General features: G+C 44.6%; 1 protein-coding gene and 1 long non-coding RNA gene across 3 annotated transcripts in view; one reads left to right on the top strand and one right to left on the bottom strand.

Moving 5' to 3' along the window:
- The first annotated feature begins 46 nt into the window (after positions 1-46).
- Positions 47-16,874, top strand: part of PFDN1 (prefoldin subunit 1) — a 31,510-nt gene continuing 14,682 nt past the window's right edge. For both annotated transcript variants that reach the window (XM_015642091.2, XM_015642092.3), the window contains exons 1-3: positions 47-154; positions 358-524; positions 15,650-15,734. In XM_015642091.2, coding sequence (XP_015497577.1) covers positions 122-154; positions 358-524; positions 15,650-15,734 — 285 coding nt within the window. In that variant the 5' untranslated portion in view covers positions 47-121. The remainder of the gene's footprint in view (positions 155-357; positions 525-15,649; positions 15,735-16,874) is intronic.
- Positions 3,508-15,656, bottom strand: LOC117245106. Its single transcript, XR_004499336.1, has 2 exons — positions 15,290-15,656; positions 3,508-14,642 (listed from the first exon to the last, which is right to left on the bottom strand). It is a non-coding gene; the product is annotated as an uncharacterized LOC117245106 (long non-coding RNA).

Raw genomic sequence — 16,874 nt, 5'->3', positions numbered from 1 at the left:
TGTCGGTGCCACGGGAGCCCCCGGCCCGGTCGGTGTCGGTGCCGGTGCCACAGCGGGTCCCGCCCGCGGGTGGGGCCCTGACAGCCCCCGCCTCTCCGCGCATGCGCTGTGCGCGGACAAGATGGCGGCGCCCGTGGATCTGGAGCTGAAGAAGGTACGAGACCCCCGCCTGTGTGTTCTTCTTTCATGTGTGCTCCCTCCTTGTGCCCCACCCTTCCACTGTGTGTCCTGCCCGCTGTGTGTGTCCTCCCGTGTTCCCCTCCGTGTGCCGGGGTCGCCGGGCGGTCCCCTCGTGCCCGCAGCCCGGGGCCGGTTGTGCCCCCGCCGCTCCTCACCCCGGCGCTCTCCCCTGGCCAGGCCTTCGCGGAGCTGCAGGCCAAGGTGATGGACACGCAGCAGAAGGTGAAACTGGCCGACCTGCAGATCGAACAGCTCACCAAAACCAAGAAGCACGCGCACCTCACCGACACGGAGGTGATGATGCTGGTGGACGAGACCCGCATGTACGAGGGCGTGGGGCGGATGTGAGTATCGGCCGGAGCGGGGGCCAGCCCGGCTCCCTGCGCCGGGAGAGGGGCCTCTCAATTCAGGAACGACACTGAGGGGCTGGAGCGTGTCCAGAGAAGGATAACGCAGCTGGGGAAGGGTCTGGAGCACAAGGACTGGCTGAAGGAGCTGTGGGGGCTCTGCCTGGACGAAAAGAGGCTCGAGGGGAACCTTGCTTTCTTCAACTTCCTGACTGGAGAGTGGAGTGAAGTGGTTGTCAGGCTCTTCTCCCAGATAACAAGTGATGAGAAGACAGAGTCTTAAACTGCACCAGTGGAGGTTTAGGTAGGTCATTAGGAAGAATTTCTTCACAGAAAGGGTGATTAAACATTGGAAAGGGTTTCCCAGGGAGGTGGTGAAGTCACTGTCCCTGGAGGTGTTTAAGTAAAGACTGGACATGGCACTTGATACCATGATTCAGTTGACAAGGTGGTTTTGGGTCACAGGTTGCACTCTGTGACCTCAGAGGTGTTTTACAACCTGGTGGATTCTGTGATTCTGAGACCCCCAGGCTCAGTCCCTGTGAAGCCTCCAGGCTGCTGCCCTGGGCAGGAGGCTCTCACCTTCACAAAGGGCACGTCAGCTTTCTGTCAGCACATTTACTTGTTCCTTTTTTCTCATTGTTTTTTATTTTTAATTTCAGCAATCTCCCTGTGAATGCAGTGAGGCTTTCTCCTTTACCTCTTGGGGTTATGTACTGGCTGTTACAATTTATATTGGCCTTGTATGGTTTTGCTGGCTGGTTTTGCTCCAGACCCTGATGCTGTCCTCTGGCACCTCTGGGGAGTTTGTAATTTCAACTACCAGAGCAGAATACTCTAATGCCAAATGGCATCTGTGAGAAGGCCCTCACAGATCTGCCCAGCATCAGTCATTTCCAATTTAGTTTGTGTCAAACTCCTTGAAAACCCCTGTGCATAGTTCCTGTGCTTGGGGCTTTCCTGGCACAGATGTGTTACAGAAATGTCCTTTGCAGTGTCATGCCAGGGAATGGATCTAATGTTATTGTTTGGATTTTTTTCAAACCCTTGGAGGCAAACATAAAGCTGGGATGGGTAGTCCCAGTGCACTCTTAAAGATGTGCTTCTGTGTGTTGGATGGCTGTCAAAAGAAACTCCTTAAACCAGACAGAGGTGTTCTGAGTAATTTCTGCAGTGAACTGTGGTGGGATTTCAGCAGCCTCTGATAGAAGACCCTATAAAGTGGTCTTTATACAGAGTGGTTTTACCACTAAAGTGGTTTCAAATCTGAAACACGTGCTTGCTTGACAAATATCACATTAGATTTCTGCATTTCTGATTTGAGAAACAGGATTTTGTCTCATGTGAGTTGGGTAACAGTGATGACTGCCCAACTCGGGATGTGGTTTGTGAAATACTGGATCTGCTCTGGCTGCTGCCAAAAGGGGTGATTGTATCGACCTCTTCCCCACCCTGTTTACCCCACCTTCTTTGTCTTAAAGTGGGTGATCACAGGACTGAGCAGTGAGCCAGGTCAGACTTCAGGTGCCCTCATCCATCAGCCCACGCAATCTCCAGACCTAGTTGTAGGGAGGTGGCAGGACTGGGAAGCCAGGAATGGTGTGTACTTTGCATTTTGCTGAGAGTTTTCAGGGCAGTTGTACCCAGGCTAATGGAACTGTTCAGAGTGGCAGGGTTCCCACTAAATAAACTTTTCCAAGTAGGTGCATTAAATGTTGGGTTTGGTGGAGGTGCTGGTGACATTGAAAAGAGATTCTGGTCTCTTGCAAGAGGTGACTGGTTGACCCAGGCAGGCTGTAGATGTAGCAAACACTTGTGTTTGGAGTAGTCATGAGATGTCTCAAAAGGCTTTTTTTCTGTTTGGGTTCGTCCCAGAGCAGACAGATGAAGAGTAAAAGATAATTCTGGAGTCTACATGTTTTTCTAAAGCTTTTTGAAAATTTGAAAGTCCAGAGTGCCTTCAGACTGGAAAAGTCCCTCAAGGTACTTTAGGAATGTCGGTCTTTATTGTTAAATGATCCTGCCTTTGAATCAGATGTGGGAAGCAGATGTTATTTCATTGTGGTGTGAAGTGCATTGTCCTGCTTTCTGCTTCTGCCTCCTCCTTAGCAGTAAGACCCTTTCTTGATGTGCTAAGCCATTTACCCTTCCTGTGTGCAGGAGCCCCAGTCTCCTGGGGAATCCTCTCTTCCTTACCTTTCTGTGACCAGACAGGTGTGAGGCACGGCTGGCAGCTCCAGCTCCTTGGCGGTGGCAGAGGCGCCAGCAGGAAAATATTTGCATTATGATTTGTTTAAAAACTGAACTCTTCATGGGCTTTGTTGTATTAGTTGCTATGCAAATACAGATTAAGAGAGTGCTCTTCTTCTCAATGCTACTCATTCATTCTTTTTTTTCCCTTTTTTTTTCCCCTGCTTAAGCTTGACGGAGTATTTCTGTGAGCTCTGCCTGTCCTGGCTGTGGGGCTGAAGCTGCCCTGCCAGTTGGCTGTGATGCCCTGGTGTGATTTGTGTCACTTCCTAGTGCAGAGAGCTTGCACCAAGTACTTGAGGAACTTCCTGGAGCCCACTCCAACCACTAGTAGAGAATTTATTGCAAAGATTTGGGCTTTTGGCAAAGCAGGCTAAAGCAGCCCTTGAGCAGGAGTTAAAATCCAAGGGCAGTCTGGCATCTTGTGTTCCACTGGAGAACAAAGGAGGTGGTCATTGTGGTTCTTCTGGACATAGAAGCCATGTTCTGTGAAGTGGACTAGCAGATGTCCTGCATGGACATGAGTTTGGGCACCAAAGGCATATTTGAGATGTCTTAATTTCATTTGCGTAGTCCAGCGTGGAAATGCTGGAGCTCTAAAGGGTTTCAGATATCCAGGAAGGGTGGAGGTTTGCATCACTGTTAGCTCTGATTATCAAGGTTCTTCTGCTTGTATAACTAAATTCTTGAAGTAACTTTTGTGCTTCTATTCCTGTGCTTAATGCTTAACTTTTTTTTTTTTTAAATTTTCTTTTTTTTGTTCTCTAACTCATCTAAGCTGCTACTTAGAATCTGGCCTCTGATAAGTTTTCTGTGTTTTTCCTCTAGCTTGGGTGGATGGGCTGTATGCAAAGGGCTAGCATGTACCCTTCTGTAGGACAAGATACTCCAGGTCTTTGTGGAATTCGAAGTCTTGAGGAGCTGTGGTGATGTGCTGCATCCTGGGAGGAAGCTTGCCTGGTTTGATACTTCCTTGTGCACTACTTGGAAAGCAGCTGTGTGGTTTTTATTTTCTGAATCCCTATCCTGAGTCTCCTTCCTTCCTTCCTTCCCAGAAGGCTTTCTCTTCACTGGTGATGAATGTGAAAGTTTCATTTGTTGTTCCTCCACTTGTTTTTCTTCTTGTTTTTTGGGAAATATTGCAGTTTGTGTAACATGCCTTACCAGGCTCCACATGTGGGGCTCAATTTACTTTTGCTACAGCTATTTTTGGTTTGACAGAAGAAATGTCAGTGCCACAGGGTATGAGCTGATGAATTGCTGTGTACTGTACATATCTGTGAGGCTGGGATCTCATCTGGGTGATGGCATCTTGCCAAATACATTTCAGTTCTGTTACTTCATACTCTTTTGAAAGGCCTGTTACGTAGCCTGAGACAGCTACCACTGTGCTGGACTTCTGCTTAAGCTATTTGTGAACTGATATCATCGTGTTGCTTTGAGAACTATGTTGAAAGTTTAAGCTTCAGAATTCTGTCTGAATATTTCAGACCTTTCCCTTTACATTCTTCTAGCCCATAACCTGGACAAGATCCTTATTTACAGATGAAAAATGTCTGGCACTTGGCGTGGGGCACAGAGTGCTGCAGTTTTTCATGCTGTGCCAAAATAGACAGTCAGTTTTGGTTTGATATTGCTTTATCATCAGTTTACTTGTACAGCTAATGGGAGAACACTTAAAAGAGAAAATATAAGTAAAAATCAAGCAAATACTGTGGTACAACTTTTGGCTCAATATTTTCTGCAAGCATAATATATTATCACAGCTGTCCTCATAAAATGACTTTGTGCCATTACACTATTTTATGGGACAGCTGTAATAACATGATTTTGAATTTTAAATTTTTTTTTAAAGGGTGGTTCAGATTTTTGGTGGCTGAACCATACTCAGGTGAAACCTGAGAGAGAATTAAATGTTTTTGACGATTCCTTGGATTTAAATGCATTCTTGCTTTTATTGTGACTCATGGTTTTGTTGGGAAATGAGACATGATCAGTCACTGTAAGCTCTTTCCTGAGCTGCCAAAGGCAGCAGTCCCTGCTGTGTATCACTGGGTAAAGCTGCAGGAGCTGCATTTTCACCACTTGTGAGGTGTTCACAAACATTTTCATCATTTGTGTGTGTGTGAGGTGTTCGATTCTGCCAGCACAGAGCACGGCAGCTGCCCTGTGCTTCCTGCTCACATGTCAAAAATCTCACAAAGAGCTGAAGGACACCCAAGGCTTAACCTTGATGGTTCAGTTACTAACTATAGGCTGGTGTGTGAAATTCGAGTGGCTTCTCCATGGCCCGGCTCCGTGGGGAAGGCTCGGTGCGGGCTGGGCGCTGGAGCCCGGCTGCCGAGGAGCTGACAGGTGCTGACACAAGTCCCAGGGATCAGCCTGTTGCCTTCTGGCCAATATGTGGTTTGTAAACCAAAAGTTCCTCCATGTAGCTATTGGAAAAGGGAGGATTTCTTTTCCACAGTAAGTCTGGCCTGTGGAGAAGTTCAGTCAGGGACTGAGCTGCGAAGAAAACAGAATTTGTGTCCAGCTGCTTGACCACTGCTTCTGCTGCATATTGAACAGCTGTTGGGAGCTGGTGTGTGGGGAACCAAAGGCTTTATGGGCATAAGCCAAAAGGTTTTCCATCACACAATTGGTTTTTATTTCAGGTTTTTCCTGATTTTGAACTACTCACTTTTGTTGCAGCCTGAACAATGATCTTCACAGTGTTGTGGGCCTGTAAATGTTTGCAAGATCTTTTTAGACAGCTGTCATAGAAAGCAAAAATGAGAATCATGTATGCAGGGGTGATGCAGTAGTTTTCTGTGCTGCTGCCTGTGACTTGGTCTGTGAAGTATGGGACAGGATTTGGTTGTCAGCCCCTTCCTGGTTAATGAGGAGTGTGAGAAGAGCACAGCTGGTCTGTAGACTTCGTGGTTACTGCTGGCAGTAGTGAGGTATTGGGAATCTGGACTCCTGGATTTGGTTCTGGCTCAGAAAAGGAGCTTGTTCTCTTGGGCACAGACTCCTTTTCCAACTGACATCTGATTTCCAAACACATTCCTTCCCCACTGCCCTGCCCCCACTTAGTTCTTGATCTTATTCCTGCTGCCCAGGGCTGCTTATTTGTAATCTCCTGGATATCTTGGTCCAGTTATAGCTCTTCTGCCCTGCTGCTCTACATAATTTCTCCATGCAATGCTGAAACGTCAGAGAAGGAAAGATTTCCATGGCTTGTGTGCAAGATGTCTATCTTCCCTGTTCTAGGAAACAGCTGCATTTCTTTAAAGAATCAGCTTTAGGCAGAGAACTTGGACATGTCTGATAAGTCAGTGTTTGTGAAATACATAAGCAGCAGAAACAAGGGTCTTACAATAAAAATAATATCTAATTTAAAATAAAAATAGGTCTTTTACTTATCCCTACTGGAAAGAAATCTGTTGGTTATAGTCCCCCACCTACTGTGTGGGTGTTCTGATAGAAGATTAGCAATACAGCTTTTCCTCTTGCTTGTCTCCCTTCCATGGGGACATTTAACTCTTTAGGAACTTTTTTCTATTGGGACTAGGACTATGACATTCACACAACTCTGCTCCATTCTTTTCTTTATCCCTAACTTTTCCCCTACCTGTTACCTAGACAACACATGAGCTACCTGAGTAAACTTGAGATGAAATCTAAACTGAGAAGAACAAGGGTCAGAAGGGAGATGTGAGTGCTCCTGCAGGCTGCCCTTGTTGCAGGAGGAGGGAGTTTGATGTGCTGTGAGCCACAGGCAATGTGCTGGCATGGAAATGCCAGAGCTTTCAGGATCCCTGCACTCTCAGGGCAGCATTTGCAGGTTGGACTCCTGTGGATCGAGGGCTGTAGTAAGGCACCTTGGCTTTGTCCCTGCCTCTAGAGAGAGGGAAGCTGAATTCTATTGCAAATACAGCCCATCTCTTGCTCCAGTGGCTCAGAGTTCTCTTTGGATATATATGCTAGACAATTTTAAACTAGTATTAAATATTCTGAGGAGTTTACTCGTGCTTTTGTGACTTGCTGTGCCAAATGACTTTGCAAAACCGTTTTAGAACATGACTGACTGATTTCTGAAGTTCTCCAAGCATTTAAAATGTCAATCTGGTATTCTGAAACAGCAAGGAACTTCAGTTTATTTTAATATTTAGTGGATTTAAAGTTCTGTATTTTGAAACTTTTTCCCCATTTCTTGAAGCAAATTTTGGTATCGAGAGTGGGAGTGCCTGGAGAAATACTGAATGCTAGAGCATTTCTTTCAGAATACAGGGCTGTTTGGTTTAACATAGAGCATGTGGCTTTCCTGCAGCTGAGAAGAATGGTCAGATCACTGGCCCAGAGAAGTACTGGGAGGGTCCTGCTGTATTCCTGTCTTGCTTGGAGATGCCCTTGCAGATGTCAGTGGATATTCAGCCAGCAGGACAGGGTGTGACAAGGTACTCAGGGCCCACAGCTGTGAGATGGAAGTGCCCAGCCAGTCTCTGAGCTGGGATGTGAATGTTAGGATAAGATATAAATTTTAGGTGGAACAGCTTTAAAACAAATGAGAAATCTAAGTTTGAACATCCTGGCCCTATCACCTGTTCAAAGCCTGAAAGGAGAAGTTCATTCATGACCCCTGCATGAAAACACTGAATTAAATATAAGGAAACCAATCCCATGGCATGAGAACTCCATTTTACACGAGTTTAATCTGGAGATGCAAGAACCTAAGTGCTGCATCAAATCCTAAACCAAATGCAAGACAACTTCTGTCTTGAATTCTTACTTTGTTTTCTCCAAAACTATTTGCTGAACTAACAAAATGTCTCAGCCAATTTAGAAAAAAATAATTAAAAAGAAATAAAAAAAATCAGGCTTTCTGAGAAGAAATTATTTTCAAAAACAATGTCCAGCCTTTTTTGGTCCACAGATACTGATTCTAAGAAGTTTGTTCTTGCTGATTAGGACACAGCAGTGTGGTTGTTTTAGTGTTAGCTAATTTAACTCCAGAGTCCAGAAATATCTATCTATTAGTGTTATGCATGAATTCTTTTGGCTCAGTTATCTTAGTGTCCACTGCTGTGAAGTTTTCTGTAGTGCTTTGATGCTTTGTTGTAGCAGGATTTGGGATGTACAGAAGCCAAGGCTGTGCTATTTATCCACAAGCTGGGTCTTCCTCCTCACTTTGCATTTCAAAGGTTTCCTCCCGGGCAAGGCAGAAAGCTTTTTTCTTTTTTCTTTTTTTTTTTTTTTTTTTTCTTCTCCCCTCTTGCTGTTCAAAAAAAGATCCAAATTTTTCCAGTTTTTCTGTACAGGTTTTTAGGGAGGGGTTGCTGCTGAGAAGGGCATAAGTTTGCCTGTCAGAATATAGCAGTATTTTCATGTCACTTTATTTGCTACTGCTGAGTTCACCTTTCTGAGCACAGAATATTTATCAATAAGAAAAAAATTAAAATAGAAACGTCTTTAGGATTGATTTACCTGGGTTCTTATACCAGCATTTGCTTGTTTGTTTTCCTTGGGGCATATCCATGTGGTGTTGTAGTTTTAAATTGTTTTTGTTAAGCATTCTAAAATCCATAGGAATTTATTGGGAATTCTTAAAAATAGAGCAGATTTTAGAAATGGATCTTGACTTCCTATTATTGGAAAAATTGTTTCTGTTTTCTGCTTCTTGCAACTTTCAAATCTGGTACAACCCAGACTGCAAAGGATCTATTTGAGGTGCATGTGTGGTTGGCATGTTGTAGTCATCTGAGTTCCCTTGGCTTAAATAAGCCCCAGCTCATCATTGCTCCATACTATCAAATTATATGAAAACTAAAGTAGAAGACAAAACCACTAAATCAGGAATATAGTGAGGAAGAACCACATATGGGGATTTCAATTGCATGAACTGCTGTTGTTGCAGAGTTTTCCCACATGGATTCAATCTCAAATGTTATGAATTCCTGTGTGATAGAGAGGAGGTATTTGCTGTTGTTTTTTTTTTTTTTTTAAATTCCATTTATGTCAGTTGAGCCTTCAAAAAGAATTTGTGATGCTCATTAAAAGCAGACCACAGTACTATTTTCTTCTTTTGGGGTTGTGCTATATTTAATACACACTTAGAGGTATATTCCTGATGTCTTTTTTTAAAGAACCAAACATGAACAATGGTATAAATCTACCATCTAGTTAAGTGTCTGGCAATGCAGAAACTGCTGTTTGCAAGCTGTGTTACTATCTTGGCTTGAGGTAATGTAATATGCTGTAGCTATTGAGAGATGCCCCCCAAAAAAGTGAAAGCTGAATGTAAACATGGCCTGAAGTGCAGCCCAAACCCCTCCGTGGGGCCGGGCGCGTCGGGCCAGCCCGTGCCGAGGGTTGAGGAAGTGAACGGCGTGGGATTCTTTGTCCAAATCCTTTAGCTCCTTAGAGTAAATAGGTTTATGGCTTACAAATGTTCATCTGAGTAAAAGTTACCCTTGTTGGGGCCTATGTAAGACGCGGTTTGGCCGACGTCCAGCGCCGCTAATCCCGGTCTCTGCGTGCTCCGGTGTGTCAGGCTGGCTTTGCACAGGTTGTGCTGCCCACTGGGGATGTCTCCTGTCCAAACAGCTCCTTGTGCTCATCCACCTCTCCCAGGGCAGCAGTAAAATGTCATGTGAACTATAAACTGCTGCTCCTTGGAATGTATTCATGTATAATCCTCCCAACATAAGCTGCGGGATTTGTTTTGCTTTAAGGTATGTGGAAGGGAATAGTGGGGGTCAGCTATATCGAGGTGACCCAGTGAGATGACTGACCACTAAAATAAATGCAAACATAGAGAAAGCTTCAACTCATCTGTTCAAACTCCATCTGTTCTGAAGCAGCTCTAGTTAAGGCATATGATCTGTTGATGGGAAAGTCAAAATCAGGCTGAAAAAATGTGAAACCCTTAGACATGAAGGGTGGCAGCACAAGCTATAATTAGTGATGAATTTTCTTTTTTCTTTTTTTCTTTTTTTCTTTTTTTTTTTTTTTCTTTTTTTCTCTTTTTTTTTCAATATTGCTTCCTTGTCTTGTTTGGAACTGGGTAATTCATCTAGGGTGTCTAAAACTGGAATCTGAAGAGGTATAAACTGTTCTTGGTATGAATTGCATAAAGAATCATTTACAGAGGCAGCAGCAAGTCCTGGGACAGTAGAAGAGGACTACTGGGTGCTGGCAGTTCTGCACAGCTGGCTCCATCAAGCTAGATTGCTTGGGATCAGCTCCTTGGAAGCCTTTCTTCCACTGGCTTTGAACAGTACTTAAAATGCAGTAATCCCCTACTGAGTCTGCTCAAAGCTTGAGCAGCAGTGCAAGTTCAGAATTAAAAAGCGTATTTAAATAGTTAAAGGCATCACTGGGCTTAGCCAACAAAACTTTTCTCACAGAGTGGTCTCATGCAAGTGCTTGGTTTCAAGGGGCAGGACATTCCATGTAAACACTGCTGTGATATACCACAATATGTTTGGTTGTTTAGAAAATCAGTCAACATGTTAAAGTAATGTTCCAGCTTTGTGCAAAGTTGTTTGTTTTCTTTTAAGTTTTTGTAGAGAGTTTCCCAAATGGAGTGAGAACCACGTAGCTGAAGTTACAGTGACTCTTTGTGTGAGCTGGAAGCCAGGTGAATGGTCTTACAGATCTGCCATTCATCATTATTCTGGCAAAATAACACTGGACATGTGAACCTGTAAAATTGTCTCTGTCTGGAATTAGGCAGAGAGCTGTGTACCCATCTTGGCAGGGGAAAAGCTGAGGCTTCCCTTGCTATCCTGATTCTTGCAGGGATCTACATGGAACCAAGTGGGAAGAGCTTCTTTTCAGACTGGTTGTGAGGGGGTTCTGTGGTCTCTTGTGGGGCTCCTTCCCTCCTGGTTTGAATACTTGAACTCAAAGAGCCTCATGCACAGACAAGCCAGGCAGGAGAGACACTGGGACCACATTTCCTAACTCCAAGGGCAGAGGAGAGGCTGCTTGTGCCCAGGACAGCTGCCTGCCACTGAAAACTCCAGCTGTAAAGGCTGAAGTCTGTTGCAGTTGCAAGTAATTGAAAGTAGGGATTCTTCATGGAAAACCTGAACTATGAGCATCACTGTGACTCCACCTTTAATAACTTTAATGACTTGTATGTCATAACGAAGAGTGGCATGTGCTGAACAAACATCTCCATAACCTCATTCATTAAAAGGCAAATCCTTCAGAATCTAATATTATGTCTCAAAGTCAAGTAAACAGTACATTTTGGTGCAAACAGGCTGAGTTATGGAATTACTTACACTGGACGATCATCACTTTGTGGGTGTGTATGTGTGACACAAAGGAGCAGACAGATGATGAAGTGGGCAGCACTGCTGACCTGACAAGAGTCTGAAGGCCATTTGGATGTGCAATATAAACACTGATCAAATGAAAATTATAATAGAAAATTGTGAATTAATTAAATAGAATTGTGAAGGGGTAAGAGATCCCTTCAGAAAGAAACTAACAGTGAGCCTCAGAGAGTGTATATAAACCACTTTCTCTGCCTTGAGGAAACAAAATTCCTGGTGTGGAGATAGCAAAGGGAGGAAAATAGAAACAAGTGGGAATATTTAGAGCAAGGTTTCTCTTTCAGTTCCCTTGTGCTCTATTTTTGTTCTCATATTGCACTTGAGAACCAGCAGTGACTGGGAGGCCAAGCATGTAGGTGCAGTCGATTGGTAACCACTTGGCTCTGCTCCATGGAGCTGTTCTTGTTGGCAGCCCTGGTTTGGCTGAACACTGCTGTCCTCAGGGAGCCCCCTCCTCTGCAGCTTTCATTTCTAATTTTCTTTGGTTTGGTTTGAATTTTCACCATAATCTTTGGACACTGGAAGAATTACTAGCAAGTCCTGTTCTATTTTTACTATTTTTATTTTGAAATGGGTGTTTTTATTTTGAGATGGGGTGAACTTATCCTTTCTGACCCAGATATTTCTGGTGTTAATTTAACAACAGCGAAAAAGTTCCTGTGTGAAGAGGTGATTGTTACTAAGCTTTGTAATTGCCACTGTGGTGCAGAACATGTTTCTGAATCACTGTTTCATGTTTGATAGTGTAGGTGTCATGTTTGACAGGTCTATGAGTGTGTGCTGTGACGCTTCAGCGAGAGCAGGCGGATACGGGCAAACTCTCATGTCTGGGAGAAGACTTCATTTGTTGCTTCTCTGGATTAGCAGTGCTTAAGCTCCATCTCAGTTCAACACACAAATTCTGGGGGGTTGGAGCTTCCCATGAACTCCAGCAGAGCTGTGAAAGCATCTCTTGGGTCAGTATTAGTTGTGTCACCTGCTAGGCTCTGCACCACTGAGCAGAAAGGGGCTCCTCGGCTCGATGACTCTCATATGGGGCCAGCTCTCAGCTGGTGGTGAACCTTCAGGCACTGAATTAACTTCAAGTGTTTGAAAGGCTTCTTCACAAACTCAGGGAAAATGAAGTTATCAGAATGTACCATGCTTCTTGGACAAGCTTGAAAATCTGTACATAAAATAACTACATCTAACTGAAACCAGGCAGCAGGGTGACACTGTCCTGTTTCTCCAGCCTGGGGAGGAAAAAACCTAAAAATCATCAAGTTGATGTATTACTTAGGGTAATTGGAAACATGAAATTTAGATTCAATTTAAATTCTGGTTTATTACAAGTGCCCTGCAGCACTTCTTACCTAATGAGCAGAACAAACTTCTGCTTTTTCCAAGTGCTGCCATAAACCACATTATTTCCTTAGGTAAAAACTTTGGCCAAGATCTCCATAACGTGTCTATCCCAAACTGGACTCTAAAAAACTGATGCGTTTTTCCAGTCCTGCTTATATTGGAAAGCGAAGCCACAGATTTAAACACTTAACTGTGGATGTGGATTTATAGTTCAGCTTTCAAAGACCTGGCTTTTGGCAGCTTCCAGGGTGACACCTGTGCACTTGAGGCCAAGAGCTCTGCGGTCTTGCGGCAGGGAACTCAACGGGGTGGCTTTAAGCAGCGCTGGCGAGGACCTGCAGGATGCTGCTGCCCAAGTCAGGGACATTTGATCTGCTTCTGAGCAAGTGTTTGAACGGACACAGGTTCCAGCCCACTGTCTTATAGCAGGCAAAATCAGGGAGGTTGTATTTGTGCCCAGCTGCCCGCAGAAGTCTCGTCAGTGCTAATTTCAGCCATCCAGTTTTAATTTGCTGTCGCATGTCTGCCAGAGCATTGCAGGAGGGTGGGAGGGAGGATATTTTCTCTGATGACTGCTGTTGACATTTGCAGAATAAAAGTGAAGTCAGCCAGTTGTTTGTTGGAGGTTTTGGTGCCTGTAGCAGTTCTGAGCCAGCCGGGATCGCCCAGTGCCTGTCACCCAGCAGGGACCTTCCCAGCTGCAGCCTGGGGAAAATTGCTCAAGCTGTGTTGCTGTTGAACTTTGTTTTTTAGATCAGGGACGTCAGGGAAACCAAAATGATCAATCTTCCTGTACAATTTGGGGAAGAAAATGAGAAGGGATTGTATTCTTCTTTGCTGCCCCCACAAAAAAAGGAAATAATTCAGGAAATGTTCACGTACACAGGCAGGCTCAGGGAAGCAGTGACGTGGGAAGGGACTGGTGACTTTGTGTACAAAAGGCATCTTGCAGCTTTGGTTTCCAGTAATGGCAGCTACTGCAGAAGCAAGGCAAAATTTCAGGGGTGTGTGTGTGAAGGGTGATGTTTTTTTTCTGGTGTTCTTATGCCTGAGGTAAGGGCATCAGAATGATGTGTTTGCTGGTGGTCCTGAAAAGTACCTCTTCTCTGGCTGGATCCAGGCTCTGTATTTAACAACAATGAAAATAACTTCTTTCCTAGAAGGGTGGTCTTGAACTTGATTTTCATAAATCAGCTGTGTTGTTATTTCAGCAGTCTTGCTGCATGCCAGGACCCCAAACCATCACCACTGTGTGCAAGTGAATGGTGGGGACACCTCCCAGTGGGAACAGGGGATTGAGGGGACAAAGAGAGTCTGAGTGAGCTTTGTTGGTAAGAACAGGAGCAGACAGAGAGCAAAGATGATGCCAGCAATAAACATGAGCCAAGACTGGGGGGAAAATGAGAGAGATTTGAGAAAATTGCAACATGAAAGATGCAGCGGAAGCTCCTGTGGAGAAGAGGAGGTGAAGCGGAACAGGGAAAGAAGTGGGAGGAGGAGGAGGCACTTGTGTGTGCAGTTAATAGCAACCCCAAAGAGAGTTTTAATTGGAAACCTATTATAATTATCCACGGTTTTCCTCCCATGCATTTCAGGAATGCGTGTGGCAGGTAGTTTTCCTTTTGGCTGGGTTACTGATGCAGAGGGCACTGGGTTTCCAGCCAAGTGGCAGATCCGTGTTTGTGTTTAGCAGGCACTGAGCAAACACTTCAATAATGTCATTTGTCGTGGGAGATGACTCTGCAAACTGATTTCAGGTTTTTCTGTAGCAGACGGGGAATGCACTCTGATTCTGCCCTGTCTAAAGCTGCTCATTTTAACTGTTGAAGCATGAGCTGCTGTCACCTGGCAGGAAGACATTGACCCTAGTTGGTGCTAGAGGAGACCTTGACCTCGTTGGTATGACCCATGGAGGCTCCTTCTAAATCCCCTGGAGGACTTTCTAAGTAGGGAAGGGGGTGAATCTACAGCTTGTACATTCTTTATGTCTGGAAGGGTGAAAAACAACCATGGAGGGTTCCTAAAATTTGTTTGAACTTAGTTGTCCTTTACCTCTTTTATGGGATGCCAGTGCCACGTGCTGGAGACTGCTTTGAATGCTGGTGCTCCTTCTCTGAGTGAGGCAGGCACCTTTCTGCTTGTTGGCAAGCAGGACTCAGATGTTATGGATGCATCTTTCAAATCCCTTTGGAAACTGAAAACAGAACAAGTGGAAACCAGTGGCCACAACTTCAGTTAAAAGCAGCCACTTCCCACCTCACAGAAAAACCCTTTGGCTGGTGAAAGTGTAGAAATTTGGAGATCAGGAGGGGTTGAGTTAAAGTCAAGGCTTGAGAAGTGGGAGCTGTGAAAGTTCCATAGCTTCTGCTGGAAGCACTCTGTTTTGTCAAATCACAGATGGGTGTGAGTTGGAAGGGTTCTTCACAGACCATCCAGTCCCACCCCCTGCCATGGGCAGGGACACCTTCCACTACCTCAGGTTGCTTCAAGCCATGTCCAGCTTCACCTTGGACACTTCCAGGGATGGAGCAGCCACAGCTTCTCTGGACAACCTGTGCCAGCACCTCACCATCCTCAGTCTAAAACATTTCTCCTCTGTCCAACCTAACCATGGCCTGTTGCAGTTGAGAACTGTTGCCCCTTGCCTGGCATGACAGACTCTCTAAAAAGCCTTGGTTTTTCATGTAAACCCCTTTTATACATTGAAAAGCTGCAGTAAGGTCTCCCTCGAGCCTGCTCTTGTGCAGGTTGTGCAACCCCAACTCCCTGTGGAAAGCTTTGGTTTTATTGTGTGGGTTTGTTTACCTTGTGAGCACTAAACCCTTAATAAACAGCTCTTACCTGTCAAGAGTCTTCCTTGACTCTGTGCCATCAACTGACTTAAATCCCTTTGACTGTGCTGACAGACTCCCTGTGCTGGCTGTGTGCCAGAAGTGCTTCCAGCTCATTCAAGGACACTGAATGATAGAGGGAGATCTCTCTGGGTCCACATTCATCCTCCCAAGAGCATGGGTGAGCCTTTGGGGGCCAGCCTGGTGGGCTTGGGGAGCTGTCAGAGCAATTTCTCCTGTCTCTGACTGGAACATGGGAGTGAGCATGAACACTCAGCAGAGGTGGCTCTAGTTTGATTTGGTGCACAGCTGGTGAACACTGAAATAAAAAGCACCCAACTTTTTTCTGTCTCTTCTTTTTCACTTGTAGGTTCATTCTTCAGCCTAAAGGAGTGATTCATAATCAGCTCTTAGAAAAACAGAGAATAGCCGAAGAAAAAATTAAGGAGTTAGAGGTAAGTTTTTGGCAAGTGATGATGAAAGTAAAACATTAAAGGTCAACAAGATGCTCTTTGCTACATCTCTTGTTTTTATCTGGTACTTTTCATGCTGAAGGATTGTAACTAGATGAAACAGAGAGCCTGTTACAAGTAACCTACAAGTAACTCAAGGCACTTGGTTCCTTTCCTAGATCTACAAACCTGTAGGGATTGATTGTTTGCTCTGTACCCCAGTATGAAAACTGGGAGCGAGGGATTCAAATGAGATTAGTAAGAGCAAGGTCTAAAACAAGCAAAAGGATGTTTGTGTGGTTATTTGCAGCAGATAAGTGATGTAAAATTTCGCCAGTGCTTTGGGTATTTAAAGGTTACACTGGCTCAGAACAATTGCACAAATTCATGGAAGAGAAATCCATTGAGAATTACCAAATATGTAGAAATGGCATCCTGCTCAGGAAGTCCCTGAGCTAAAAATGTTTGGAGGGTGGGAAAGTATGAGGAGGAAGTACCGTATAGGCCTGCCCTGTCCTTACACTCTGCCCTTAAGCATCTGCTCGGGGCTGCTGTTGAAGAGTGGATCTGTGGGGAGATGGGACTTTGTTTTGACAGTGTGGTGAGAGCACTTCTGTGTTCTTGTGTTTATCTGGTTGGAGTATTCAAGGCAGAGAAGGATATCTAGGAAATAAAAAGTAATGTCTGCGCAAGTTCCAGTGCTCAAATCAAGCTATCTAGTGAATCTTGACTATCTTCTTGTGGCTGCGTCTACAGCTTACAGTTCTTCTGAGAAGAAGTGCAAAATGTACTTTTCCAAGGCTGTTAGTGTGTGGGTTTTTTTATAATTCTCCTAAAATATCATTAATACCAATCCCTGTTTCTTGGTCTTTGGGGAGTGACAGAGAAAGCAAAGACCAAGTTGTGTCAAGTTGCTTTACCCATCTGTTATTGTTTTGGAGAAAGTGATGTGGAGACCAAATAAGTAGGGACAAGCAGGAATAGGAAGTCTGTTCAAAACCACTCAGACCTGTACAGTTCCATCTCTATTGTCTCCTACTTACACTAAAGCAGAAGTCAAGTCTGTATTTTTTTTAATCCCTTCTTAATACTCAGCTTGCCTGAGGAGCTGTGGAGGAAGCCCATCCCCAGATGTTGCCTGAA

Source organism: Parus major, chromosome 13, assembly GCF_001522545.3.
Source record: "Parus major isolate Abel chromosome 13, Parus_major1.1, whole genome shotgun sequence".
Taxonomy (NCBI): Eukaryota; Metazoa; Chordata; class Aves; order Passeriformes; family Paridae; genus Parus; species Parus major.
This window is presented reverse-complemented; position numbering and strand designations above follow the sequence as displayed.